Raw genomic sequence first — 13,253 nt, 5'->3', positions numbered from 1 at the left:
GTAGATTAGAAGCCTGGAAACAAAAGGGTTACTTGTTCCCCATCACCGGACGCTCCCTACTGATTTTTCTTATTTAATGAGAGAGAGAGAGAGAGAGAGAGAGAGAGAGAGAGAGAGAGAGAGAGAGAGAGAGAGAGAGAGAGAGAGAGATTTTTTTGGGGGGTGGGGAAGGATTACAGGAAGGGCAAGGTGGTGGGGAAGGGCTGAGAGGCAGAAGCTGCAGAACTGGGTTGCCGAGTCCTTGGGACGTGGAAGGGGCAACAGTAAACCGCTCGCCTGGGTTTCCACCGCGCGGCGTCCCGGCTCTGTGCGGGTGGCTCTCAGCTGGCTTCCCTCTGCCACCGAGCGATCACACACATTATTTCCCCCAAGATAACACAATCAAAGTTGCATTTACCGATATCCTCTCTTCGCAGCCTGCTTGAGACGTGTTTTAATAAATAAGTGTTTTATGTGAATGATGTAGTAATTGAAACAGGCGCCCCAATTTTTCCCCCTCCCTTCGTCCTGCGGGAGGTTTTGCAACCCCAATCTGCTTGGAAAATAAAACGCTTTGTCTCCACCGCCACCCCCCACCGCACCCCCACCCGCGCTCAGTGTGTGTTTTATACGTGTGTATATCTCAACCCCCTACAGTAGCCAAGAGAAAGCAGCTAGCCAATGAGAGAGCCCAGTTTCATAAAAGCTGCTCTCTGATTGGCCCTGTGCGAAAGGGCATTGGGAACAAAGAAAAGTCCCTTTCAGGTATACAGGCTGAGAGCTCCTTTGGCTCCACTCCCCCTGTGCGTGTGTTGTGTTTCAGTTCTGATTCCACTGTTCCAGAACAAGCTTGGTGTGTGTATGTGTGCACCGGGGGGATTTCTGTGTTCTGGTTTTTTTTTTTTTTTTTTGCTTTATTTTTTTTATTTTTATAAAAAATACACGGGACAGTCTGTGACATTTGCTGGTCCATCTTTAATAAAAAAAATTTGAAGAAATTATAATTTCCAAAATAAAGCGGCTACAACCAAACACACTCAATGCAGTTAGAAGGAAAAGGTCAACTCGCTCCCATACAGACCGTAAGTACGGTTGCGTGGTGTGTCGCTATATAGCACTTTAGTGGGGTATTCATGCAGGGGAATGTGCGAGTTTTATGCATTGAAATGAGGAACTAGTTACAGGGTTTGGCTTTGCATTTAGAACAGCCCAGGAAGGGTGAATTTGATTCAGTGGAGGGTGACTTTGTAACTTCTTTAGACAAATTAAGCTTGACTGGGCACTTGGACTAACTTAGAGTAAATTACCTTTTGGGCTCTAACCCAAAGGGGACTAAGAGTGATTCAGTTACACACCCTGGTCCTCCGTGTCAGGTCTCTTGCGCACCTTCCCCCTCCTTTCCTTTTCTACCGGAGCCGAGCTGACCCCCCGCCCAAACCGAGCCAGGCAAATGGGAACCCGGGTAGAACAAGCCGATTTCTCTCCTGTCACATCCTCCTGCTCTGTAATTTAATAGTAAACTAGGGAATATTCATCCATTACATGTAATGACTGTAACTACCATTTTCCACCTTAAAAAAAGGCAAGGGAAAAAAAAAAAAAAACCACCATTAAGAGAAGGTGTGTGTGTGTTGGGGGGGAGAGAGCCCCACCCAGCCCAAACAACCCCACAAATAGTAACAATGGTGTGTTTATTACAAGTCCCTGTTTGGGAGCTAGCGAAATGTTTTTCTTTGTTTAATATATGAAGGGGAGGGGGATCCTAAAATCCCAGCAGCTCCGAGGTACTCTGCCCCCCCCCAGGCGTCCGCTGCCTCGGCCCCCTTGGGAAAGCCGACAAATTGGAGATCAGTTGAGGAGAGGTTTATAAGCTGTTTCTTTAAAACATCTGCTTTGCTCTTGTGGCCATTACATTTCCCTCCTTCTGAACTTCCGAGATCCTAGATGGCTGAGAAATGTTTCACATTCATAACTTGTAGCTTCGCCCACTGTAGGGCGTGCGGGGGGAGGGGGGCTGCAGGGGGGAGGGAGAAACCTTCAGCTTTTTTTTTTAAAGACCAGATCAGTATTTTCTTGATACGCTTGTCACCATTTTTGTTCTCACGACAACCAATTGAGCCCTTGATCCTCACGTGATGTGAAAGGCTTGCACTGTAACAAAACCGCTCCTTTTAGATGGTTGGTGTTGCTAACGCGCCCATCCCCCACTCTCCCAGCCCCGACATTTCCAGCAAAGCGACTCTCCACTTCCAATCCATCAACAATTCATTACTGCTTTTAGCTTCCAAACGCCAGCTAATTAAAAATACTAAGCCAAGCTCCGAGGCCATCTGACTAAACACAGGAGGGGGTGGGCGAGAGGTGGAGAGAGGAGGAGAAAAAAAAAATAGAGACGCACTGTTTGCTGTGTGTAAAGAAAGAGAAATTGTCCTGGAGAAAGGTCGCCTTTAAAAAAAAAAAAAAAACCTTTTTGACTCTAATTATCGAATTACCACATGACAGATCGGCTTGCGCGGCGGAGGATTTTAACCCCTCCTCAGGGACTATTCTAAGAACTCGGTTCTTTTTTTCTCAAAAACAACATAAAACAGGAAAACATCACATCCTTCAGGTTTCCAAGACAGCCCCTTTTAGACGCCGTTATTTTCCCGGCTCCACCGGCCCCCCGCCCCGGGCGAAAGCTGCTCTAACTGGTTTATCTGCTCCCTGCATCGTCTGCTCCCTCCTCCTCCACACCTTTTTCTCCTCCAGCTCGGCTCCTCATCCCACCCTTTCTTCTTCCTCCTCCTCCTCCCCATTCTTTCACCCCCCCCCCTTTAAGTTAGTTGGAGAAATCAAATGTCAGGACGAGCGGAAAAATGCCACTTCCCGACTAACAGGCGGAATCCAGCCCAGATTTTCAGTCCTTTCTTCTTATTCTTTCTTCCCTTTCACTAATTTATCCCGATGTTAGCACATTCTGTCTCGTTACTAGAGGACGCCTGTAGGTTTGCTACATGAGATCATTACTTACTGATCACGGTGACTCTGAAGTCTGCAACAGAAAGCGGAATGAGAAGTTCGGAAAAGTTTTTTCTCTAATTCATTCTCTCTCTCTCTCTCTCTCTCTCTCTCTCTCTCTCTCTCTCTCTCTCTCTCTCTCTCTCTCTCTCTCTCCTTCCCTCCCTCCCTCCCTCCCGTCCCTTCCCTCCCCTCCCCCTCTCCTCTCCCTCTCTCTCAACACCCTATTATTCTGAATGCTTGTTAAGAGGAAAAACACCCTTCGGTGCTTGGGTTGTGAATGTGAAGCATCTCTCAGCTGCACAGTGACACATTTTTTTTTTTTTTTTTTTTTTAAGGAGAAAAGGACTCCAGAGCTTTTTGCCAAATGGGGGATGGGGAGGTGGAATAATGCTACTGAGTGATTATTTTGACTGAGATGTGTTACTTGCTTTCTTCCTTTTTGATCATTTGGTGTTTAAGTAAAATGAGGCACAGGGCTGTGTGCCTAGTGGACTGAGAAATGCTTTCTTGATTTGCCGGCCTAATTAAAAAATGATAAAGGATTTAAAGGTAAGCATTCTCTCTCTGTGTCTCTGTCTCTGTCTCTCTCTGTCTCTCTGTCTCTGTCTCTGTCTCTCTCTCTCTTTCTCTCTCTCTCTCTTTCTCTCTCTCTCTCTGTATTTATTTATTTTCTTGACAATCAACTGTTAAAAGGGGGCTGATCCCTTTAAAAACTGTTTTAACTGCTCTTTGTCAAACACACACTCATTTGTGGTCACTGAGGCCACCTTGGCGCAGATCACTTAAAGTGTATGTCTTAATCAGTTTCCCTACAGTCAATAGCACCATATTTAACAGCCTGAGCAGTTCTGTGACCCAGGGGTATGGCAGAATTATTTAGATGGATTTTTCTTTTTTCTTTTCTTCTTCTTTTTTTTAATCTCTCGAAAAGGAAGATCTTTAACCTTTCCCCTCATACTGTCTTTTTACTGAGAAAAAAATACTCTTAAAGAGGTCTGTGCATATTTCATAAAGAATGTGTAGCTGTTGGGGAAGGGGGTGGTAGGTATGTGTGTGAGAGGGGAACTACAGTTGTTTTTCTGTTTCTTGTGGAGAACAAAACCTTGGTTGTCTAGACAATGTGCAAGAAGTATTAAAATTAGAAATAAGGAAAACTTTGTGACATCATTTTGAACACTGGTCCTAGAGAACTTTGAGGGCCTGTTTTTTTTGTTTTGTTTTGTTTTTTGTTTTTTGTTTTGTTTTGTTTTGTTTTGTTTTACATTGCAAGACCCAGGCCATGCCTAGGGGATGTTTAACATGGTGTTTTTCTTGTATGAATGTCCAGGATCTTTTCCTGGGGTTGAAATAGCACATGTGCCAGGCAAAAATAAAAATGTTCAACTTAAAAAAAAAAAAGCCACAAAAACCTTTCTGGGCTTGAATCAGATCCTTGGAGATATTTTAATGCTTTTAAAGAACTGGCTATCCCCCTGCTGTTTAGAGGGATTTTAGTTTTAGCTACTGTAAGATGCTTATTGTCGGGGAAGGGGGGGTGCTTTTCAAGTCTGCCTGTTTTCCTTTAAACATGGTATTGGACTGTGGAGACAATAATGAGCCCCCAGCTCTCTGTCCTTCCCTGTGCCCCTTGCTAACTCCTCAGTGTTAATGGTTTTCTATTTCGGTAATACCCAGACAAGAAATATTCGACTTTTTCCCCCCTTCCACAGGAGAAGCTGGACCTCGAGTGAAGGAAGTGAGATCCCTGGACACATTTTGGGGGGCAGGAAAAAGAAGAGGAAAATTGGAAGAAAAAAAAATTTTTTTTTTCTTTACGAGAAAACCCAGAGGAGCTAAACGAATGTCCCCTCATCCCTCAAGGAAAGTTCATCATCGGGTTTTTAATCTCGAGAGCTCATCTTCAGGATGTCCGTGAACGTTTCGACTGCAGGAAAAGGTGTGGATCCAAATACAGTTGATACTTATGACAGTGGCGATGATTGGGAAATCGGGGTTGGAAATTTAATCATTGATTTGGACGCCGATTTGGAAAAGGACAGACAAAAATTTGAGATGAATAATTCCACCAACACCACTACCAACACCACTAAGGATTGTGGAGGTCCGGCCTCCAATGGGACCTGTTCTACCTCAGCCTTAGCTGATGGCCTAAAATTTGCTTCTGTTCAGCCCTCCGCTCCCCAGGGGAATTCACACAAAGAAACCAGCAAATCAAAAGTGAAAAGGGCTAAAACTTCTAAGGATGCTAATAAATCTCTGCCTTCTGCTGCCTTGTATGGAATTCCCGAGATCAGCAGCACTGGCAAGAGGCAGGAAGTCCAAGGGCGCCCTGGAGAGGCTACTGGCATGAATTCAGCGCTGGGTCAAAGTGTGAGCGGCGGCGGCGGCGGCAACCCAAACAGCAACGGTACCAGCACCGGGACCTCGGCTGCCACCGCGGGGGCAGGCTCCTGTGGGAAAAGCAAGGAAGAGAAGCCAGGGAAAAGCCACAGCAGCCGAGGCGCCAAGCGGGATAAGGATGCTGCTAGATCTCGGAAAGACAAACACGACCTGCTGCAGGGCCACCAGAATGGCGGCGGAGGCCAGGCCCCCTCCGGTGGTCACATCTATGGCTTTGGGACCAAGAGCAATGGAAGTGGCGCGAGTCCCTTTCACTGTGGGGGCGCTGGGAGTGGCAGCGTCGGGGCTGCAGGGGAAGTTAGCAAAACTGCTCCGGATTCAACGCTCATGGGAAACTCTATGCTGGTCAAGAAGGAAGAGGAGGAGGAGGAGAGCCACAGGCGAATCAAGAAACTGAAAACTGAAAAGGTAGGATACGATCGCCTTCTTGTGTGCCCCCCACTCTGTGTGCATTTGTTTGGGGTGGTTATAGGATGTGCCTCTGGGTATCTTACACTTCCTAGTGCTTTCGGGTTCTCCGTGAGATTTCTATGACTTTCATCCTTTATGGATGCTATTTCGAGGGCAGTTTTTGGCCCTTGCTTCTGCTGCTTGCTTCTGCTGGTGGTGCCAGCGTTTGAAAGGTCATAGGGTGGGAGGTTCTGAACGTCCCAAGTGCCTTTTGCCTTGTAAGAACGACTGGGCAGCCAGCAAGTTGTCCGTGTGTGCTTTGACCAGAAAACCTGATGCGACACTAGCTTGAGTTTCGTCCTGGTTTCTTCCCTAAAGAGAATTGTCGTCTGTGTTATTGTTAACCGTGTGTCCTGAGGAACAGGGTTCTAGTTCTTCTCTCTGTGGAAAGGAGTGTGTAGTGTTATTGACACGTATTGTTCTGTTACTTTCCCCTAAATAGTTCCGTCAAAGGATGTACTCTAGGCTGGGAGTATCGATCACTGACTTTGTAACTATGCAGTCAAACTGTGCCAGTTTTGGTGACTGTGGAGACGTTCTCTACCCTTGCTCTCTGACCCACTGCAGCTAGAGCAGTGAGCCGGTTATCACTTCGGTATTTAGCTTGCCTGGGCAGCTGGGAGATTAGTAAGGAAGAATCGGAAAGCACATTTGGCTTGTGTTCCTGAAATGTGAGGAGCCGACCAAGGGGTCCATCGGGGCAGCAGTGAAGCCAACTGTGGCTTAACAACGCTTGACGTGGGCCATTTGGACCCTTGCACTCTTCTTGGTCATTGTCTCAAAGTCTGTGGTTAGACACTGTGCTGGAAACCCCTGCTCCAGTGGTACCTTGCTTGTCTGGGATGCAGTTGCTTTGGGGTAATGTCTGGGAACTGATGGCTCATTGGTTGGGAGGTGAGAATGGTGTTTCTGTGAAATTAATCTTTAGACTCATTCCACAAGTTGTACCATGCAGATGTAGTGTTTCTATCAAGTGGTGTCGCAGTAACGTGATTTCTTCTAACTATGCTTATTATTGTGATGTGTGATTTTTCCCCCCCTCCCTTTCTGGCTGGAATGATGCTAAGAAGTCTCCTGGAAATTACTCCTGCATGAAATAACTCACAGTTCTCTGATATCCTTTATTTTCAACTTCGGGTGCTCAGAATTAAAGTTGGAATGAACGTAGGAATAAAGTTCTGATTGTAAACACTGATGGAGGCAGAGAGAGGCGGAGACACCACCATCAAACTTGCAAAAGGCTACTGATTGCTTTTGGAATCCAAATCCTCTTAGCCTTTTACATTGATGAATTTAAATCAACTTAAAAAAAAAATCTCGGGCTTTGCTTCTTACTTTAAATGTGTGGTTTCACATAATTTCTACTAAAAGACATTTTGAAATCTTCTTATTACTTAGTACAGTGGGGCATTTACTTTTGTTGCCAATAGTCTTCAAATTGCAGCTTTAATCTGCTTTAACTATCTGGATGAATTGCCCTAATCCAGTGCTCACAATGCTGTGGTTAAGGAGTCAGAGCTATTTGATTGGATCCACTGGCTGCTGGGAATGTGGGAGGTTCTGGCCTTTTGCATTCCCCTTAGCCTTTTAATCTTCCAGCCAAATGTTCACATTCAACAATTTTGTTTAGCTGGCGATCGGAACATTTCAGGATCTCAAAGGCTGCTGTCATGGCAACCGAGATTAGTGCGTGGTGTCGGTTCTCCAGTTTGTGTTCCTTTGGCTTCCCAGTCACAGAGGGAAGTGGCTGAAGAATGGAGGGGTTGAATTATTCACACGCATGCAATGTGTCTTCAGGCAGAACAGTATAAATGGCATCATATGAATTCCATAAATGAAGAGCACACAAGTCATGATGGGAAGCAGGGGTGGAGGTGGGGGGAGGGAAGAGAGAGGACGTTGCCCTGCCATGTGGAAGCTATGTTCCAACCTCAGCCTCCAGAGTTGGCCCAGAAATCATTTTAGGATGGTTTCAGGGGCCTGGAACCTACAGTGTTAGTCACTTTTGTCAAGCACAGGTGTTGGCTTGGGATCTTAAACATTGTTCCTTAAACACTGCTCTCCCCATTCCCCCAGACGACTTCATAATCCCATCCATCCTTGTCTCTCAGAGATGACAACTCCCTGGCATGATAGCACCCAGAGAAGGAGGCCTGATCCCACTAACTACTGGTTATGTCAAATTAGGCTTTGTTTTAGAAGATACAGTAGCTGAAGGATGCCTGTTTAGGAAGCTAGAACTTAAGAGGGCATACTTGAAAACATGCTTCACATCTGAGGCCTCATGAAAGAAGTTTTTAAAAAAAACATTCTATATGTTTTAAGTTCAACATACTTGAAGAACCGGGTTACTGAAGGGTAGGTACCTTCAGAGTCAGATGCAGCAATCATCTTCTGCTCTTGTGTGAGGGGAGAACAGGTTTTTTGTTTTTGATTTTCTTTTTTCTTTCTTTCTTCCCCCCCCCCCCCCCCCCCCCCCCCCCCACCCCCCACCCCCGGTTGGAAGGTTAAAGGAGATTCATAAGACTTGCTGTCACTGGTTAATTTTCACAGCATGCCTAAATGTCTATTTTTGGTCTGTTTATTCTGTTTCTTCACTACCCAGAGTCATGTAAAGCCTGATAAATTGGACCTTATGAAACCTAATTAAATCAATGAGTGTGCTGGCTCCTTTATGTGGAAACCACAAGTATGTTGTAAAATTTGCCACTCCCTTAATACGTGAAAAAAAAAAATCAAAACACGCCATAATTCCAAGATGTCTGAGCTGTATTTCTGTAGCCCATTTTGTGGTTAAGCCACCAGTGACATGTCTGCCTAAGTAGGTTTGATGAGTTGGCTCTCGGTTGTTAGAACCTGCCTCTCCACCTTCCAATCCTGCCTCTCAAACCAGAATGGTCTTACAGTGAAGCTGTTTGCATATCTCTCTTCATTGTCTTACCGTTTAGATTTATCAGAAGGGACTATTGGGCTGGTTTAAATAGTTATATTAAGTACTGTTACAATCAGTGGGATTATTTAATCACTAGAATACTGGGAAACACACAAGGGAAAAAAAAACAGTTTTAAAAACAACTGACACTGAAACAGAAATAAAAGTCAGATAGTTGTGTCTTAGGATTCTATGTAAGAAGGGTTATTTCTGTAATAGATAAACTCTTTTCATTTCCATGGGCCTTGTCTTCTGAAAGATGGTGTCTATAAATGGACCTGTCTATAATAAGATATCATTCATTTTGTTTTATTCTCTTGTAGAAGCCTTTTTTACATGTCACTAGGGAATCCCAACACGTTCTCTAAGTGCATGTGAGCAGTTTAAGAACACATTTTGATTAATGACTTTTGTGGCTACGTCCCCCCCACTCCCATACTATAGTGTGTCCTGTGAATTAGGGAGTGCATTTGATCTACGGAGGAATGATAGGGCAGGAAGGTCACTTGCTTTAATGAAACAACTGAGACCACTGTAGGTGAACAGTATGGTGTTTTGAAAGTTACGTATGGATTTAGCTAAAGGTGGCTTCCTGTCAGCACCAATCCTCCTTCCGGTCCAGTCCAATAGACACCCTGGGAGGTGACAGAGGGGTTGTCCCTGGGAGGTGACAGAGGGGTTGTCCAAGGTGTCTGTCAGAACACAAGAATCTTGGAATACCGGTGTTATCAGTTCCATCATTGAATTTTGAGTTGAACATTTGAAATCTGTTAGGTTTGCTGGAGGAAAAAAAAAAATCTGTGAAAGTAAACACCATTGCTCCAGATTGAGCTAAAAAAGATAATGTTCAGCTATTTTAATAACTTGGCAAATAGTTCATAACACTAGGGGGAGAAGGGCAGGGGGGAGGGGTGGGTGTCCAAATGTCTTAAGGTTAATAAGAATATGCTCTCTTCAAGTAAAATTGTTTGGGTGCAAGATGGTTTTAATTAGAGAGTTATAAAGACTTATTTTTTTTCTAAGCAGGACTTTTATAGTTAGTAAATTGAGTGAATGCCTAAAGTGCTAAGCAGAAATCTCCCCAGCCACGGAGGTGTTCAATAACCAGACTCAAACAACAGGGAGAGTACCATCTGTTCTTCGTTTCCAGCATGAAACACAGGGATTGAATGAATGGCTGAGATTTGCCCCAATTTTGACGATGTCTGTGCTTTTTTTTTTTTTTTTTTTTTTTTATTTATAAAAAAAAAAAAAAAAGTCTGTCTGTGTCTTCATAGAAAGTAGAAATTGCAGTAATACACACACCACTGTGAAAACACATGTTCCCACGTTTTTGTTGTTTCTTTTTTCTTTTTTTTTTTTTTTTAACCAGTTCCATTTTTTTCTCTCTTTTTTGGGGAGGATTTCCTGAAGCTCAGCCATTGGCCACTTCCTACGGGTTATTCTGTTTGTACAGGCCCTCACAATGAGGGGGTCAGTGTTTCAAAGATCTAAATGATCCTGTCAATTTTCCTCCTGCAGGCTATGGGGAAAAAAGCTCCCCAGGGGTAACCCTGGCCATCACTCTTCATTAAACTAATTTTGTGTGGGTATTGCTGGGCACTAGTGTTCACTAGACACAGGTCACACTCTCGTTCAGAGCCACCTTCTAGAATCCTTGATAAACAACCACACACTTCTGTAAGGATAACTCTTAGAGTATTTGGCTCTGAGAGACAGGTATTCGTGGCTCTGGATTTAGCGGGAATCCTGGGTAGAACACTATCCGGCCTTTGTTTGAGGTCTTTTATTGAAGCTAATGACTGGGCTTGTGCCTTCCTGAGATAAATGACATTATCTCTGAGTGGGCTGACAGGAAGCAGACATGTTAATGGTGAATCTGCAGGGGAGTATCTGCTTGGGTTCTGACAAAGGAGTGGAGAAGGGACCCCTGGTTGTGGTCATTAGCACATAACGCGTTCTTGCCCATCCTAAGAGGCCCTTGATAATTGGAAAGCTATTTTAGCTACGAGCACTTAAATCATAAATTTACTACCCAAGAGTAGCAACTTAGAGTGTTTTTGTTACGAAGTATCTGTTCTCCTCTTTGAAGGTGGCGGCAGCTGAGGCTCTTGGTAATGACATTTGGGAGAAGTGGCAGGTGGAAGGTTTGTTTTAGAATCAGATAGGTAACCCTCTTTTTCTTTCAACATTGCTCAGCCTTCCTTCTGCATTCACCAGGCCAAAAAGGAAAAAAAGAAGAAAAAAGAAAAAAAAATGGATCCAAAGCTTTAGGAAGTCAGTTTTGTATTTGAAGATGTCTCGTGGGGGGGGGGGGGATAAAAATCTCCTCTTTTATAAGCTGGGAAAGAGATTTTGCTCAGTGATTTGAGTATGGTGAAACCTGCCTTTTGAAGTGTATGTTTTAAAAAAGTCATGGGTATAATTGAGTTTCAATGCAATTTAAATGCTGCTGCTTGAACGAAGATAATTGCTACGTTGAACACACTCTAGAGGTGTAGAAGAGGTGGAGGGACCACACTCTCCCATTCTCTAATATTAAGCATTGGGAAGTTTGTCATAGTAATTACTGTAACACAACATAGTTTTGATTGCCAGCGCTCTTAACTTGCCAGGGATCTGAACATCAAGGGTGTAGCTTGGATACTGAACAGTTTATTTCTAAGTCACCTGGAGACTTCTTCTGTCACATAGAAGCCAGAACTAAGGAAACATTGGGCTACCCTTGGCCTCAACTTCACAGTAGAATATCGTTTCTTTGCTAGGATTGTTACCAGTGGATTATACATGTCTGATTCTGGGCCACTGAATATGGGAGTGATAGGGAACAGGAGAAATCTGTTTCAGTAATGCCCTTGGTAGTCACAGACTAAGTAACATAAAGATCATATTGGAGCCCGGTAAGGGGTCTTTTATAGAGGTCTGAGAGTCTAAATGATGTAATTGCATATATAGATGTTGGATTGGTAGTCTTGTGTGGTGTGAGCTCTAGTCTTAAAACACAAAACAAACAAGCAAGAACAACAAACCAAGGTTTTGAGCTGGCCCAAAGGCTAAAGGCACTGGACAGCAAATCTAAGGACCCAAGTTTATGTCCTGCACTCAAGAAAGAGAGCACCAACTCTTGTAATTTGTCCTCCCTGACCCCTCTTCATGTGCCCTGTGGCAGGGGCACACACCCATGCCCAAGGGCAGATGCACCTATAAATAAGTAAATGTATTTTAAAAATAAATAAAAGAACCACTAAGTTTGCATTTCACTCAGAGAGAGAGAGAGAGAGAGAGAGAGAGAGAGAGAGAGAGAGACCTCCCTCTGGGTCAAATTTTGTCCCCCCACTGAAATTTAGTGGCTGCTTACTATCTGTAACAACTTCTCAATTCAAGCTAAAGGTTTTGGCAACTGTAACAAAGCCATCCCAACTGGATGAAAGGTTGTTGTAACTCCTCTTAGCTGTCTGACCAGTAGTTGGGCTGTTTGTAATGTTTTTTTTTTTTTTTTTTTTTTGAGAGCTTCAGGGGAATTCAAGATGATGAGGCTGGTACTTTGTTCTGGAAACTGAATGTTCCATGCCTGCTGAATCTGGCTTAGAAACACCTCTGAGAATGCAGTAGCAGGGATTATGGATTCTGCTTCAAGAACTAAAGTGACCACAAAGCAAATGCTTGAGTCTTGGGCCTTGATCTATAGGAACCTCATCAGATATTTAAGGAGCCCTTTACCCCCAGAGAAATGAAGTGAAAATTTAACATCAATGCTCTGATGGATAACTCAACGGGTAGGGTGTTCTGATTAGGGCAAGCAGGTTTGACATGGTGAACACACATCACTGCTGACTCTCTCTCTCTCTCTCTCTCTCTCTCTCTCTCTCTCTCTCTCTCTCTCTCTCTCGGTCCTGGGGCTCTTCAGTGTCTGCTAGAACCCTAAGAAAAATGTACATTTAGGTATATCCCAATAATGCCTTATGAATGTAAGCAACACAGTTTAGGGGTAAATAAAAACACATTGATTATATTTTTGTGTTGTTCATAACGGCCTTAGAAAGCATGTATTTAGGGTTGAGAATGGGCTTATTATGTTAACCAGAGAGCAGATGGCTTGGTGCCACAGACGTATAATTTTACTTAAAGGGACTTTTAAGGTTTTTGATGTGTTTTCTTTTCCTCTTATTTCCCCGATGGCTTCTTTTTATTGAAGGGTAACTTAAGGAGACCTGGTAGCAATTTTACTGCGTTCCCCTGACAGTTTGAAATAATAGCTTGGTCTTTGGTTATACTGATCTTCGACCAGCGAGCTTGATTCTGGTTTTTGTCATGTGGCAGTAAATTTATTTATTTTATTTTTTTTAAAATAAGTGTAATATGTTTTAAGGAATGGACTCTTTTATATGCTTCAATTAGCAACAGACGACAAAGTTCCAGTTGGTCACACTTTCGTAAACTCTTGGAAGTCATTGCTTGCCCCTTTGATTAAAGAAAACTTGTGGTTTGG

The 13,253-nt window shown here is 43.8% G+C and overlaps 1 protein-coding gene across 4 annotated transcripts in view; it reads left to right on the top strand.

Moving 5' to 3' along the window:
• Nucleotides 1-743: 743 nt before the first annotated feature.
• Znf608 (zinc finger protein 608) overlaps nucleotides 744-13,253 on the top strand; it is a 109,022-nt gene continuing 96,512 nt past the window's right edge. For 2 of the 4 annotated variants that reach the window (XM_029546724.1, XM_029546726.1), the window contains exons 1-2: nucleotides 744-1,061; nucleotides 4,692-5,790. In XM_029546724.1, coding sequence (XP_029402584.1) covers nucleotides 4,888-5,790 — 903 coding nt within the window. In that variant the 5' untranslated portion in view covers nucleotides 744-1,061; nucleotides 4,692-4,887. Of the gene's footprint in view, nucleotides 1,062-3,167; nucleotides 3,532-4,691; nucleotides 5,791-13,253 lie in introns of those variants that run through there. The other 2 variants (XM_029546725.1, XM_021214273.2) reach the window with 2 other exon arrangements.

Source organism: Mus pahari, chromosome 15, assembly GCF_900095145.1.
Source record: "Mus pahari chromosome 15, PAHARI_EIJ_v1.1, whole genome shotgun sequence".
Classification (NCBI taxonomy): Eukaryota; Metazoa; Chordata; class Mammalia; order Rodentia; family Muridae; genus Mus; species Mus pahari.
Note: the sequence above shows the minus strand (reverse complement) of the source record. Positions and strands in the feature narration are given on the sequence as shown.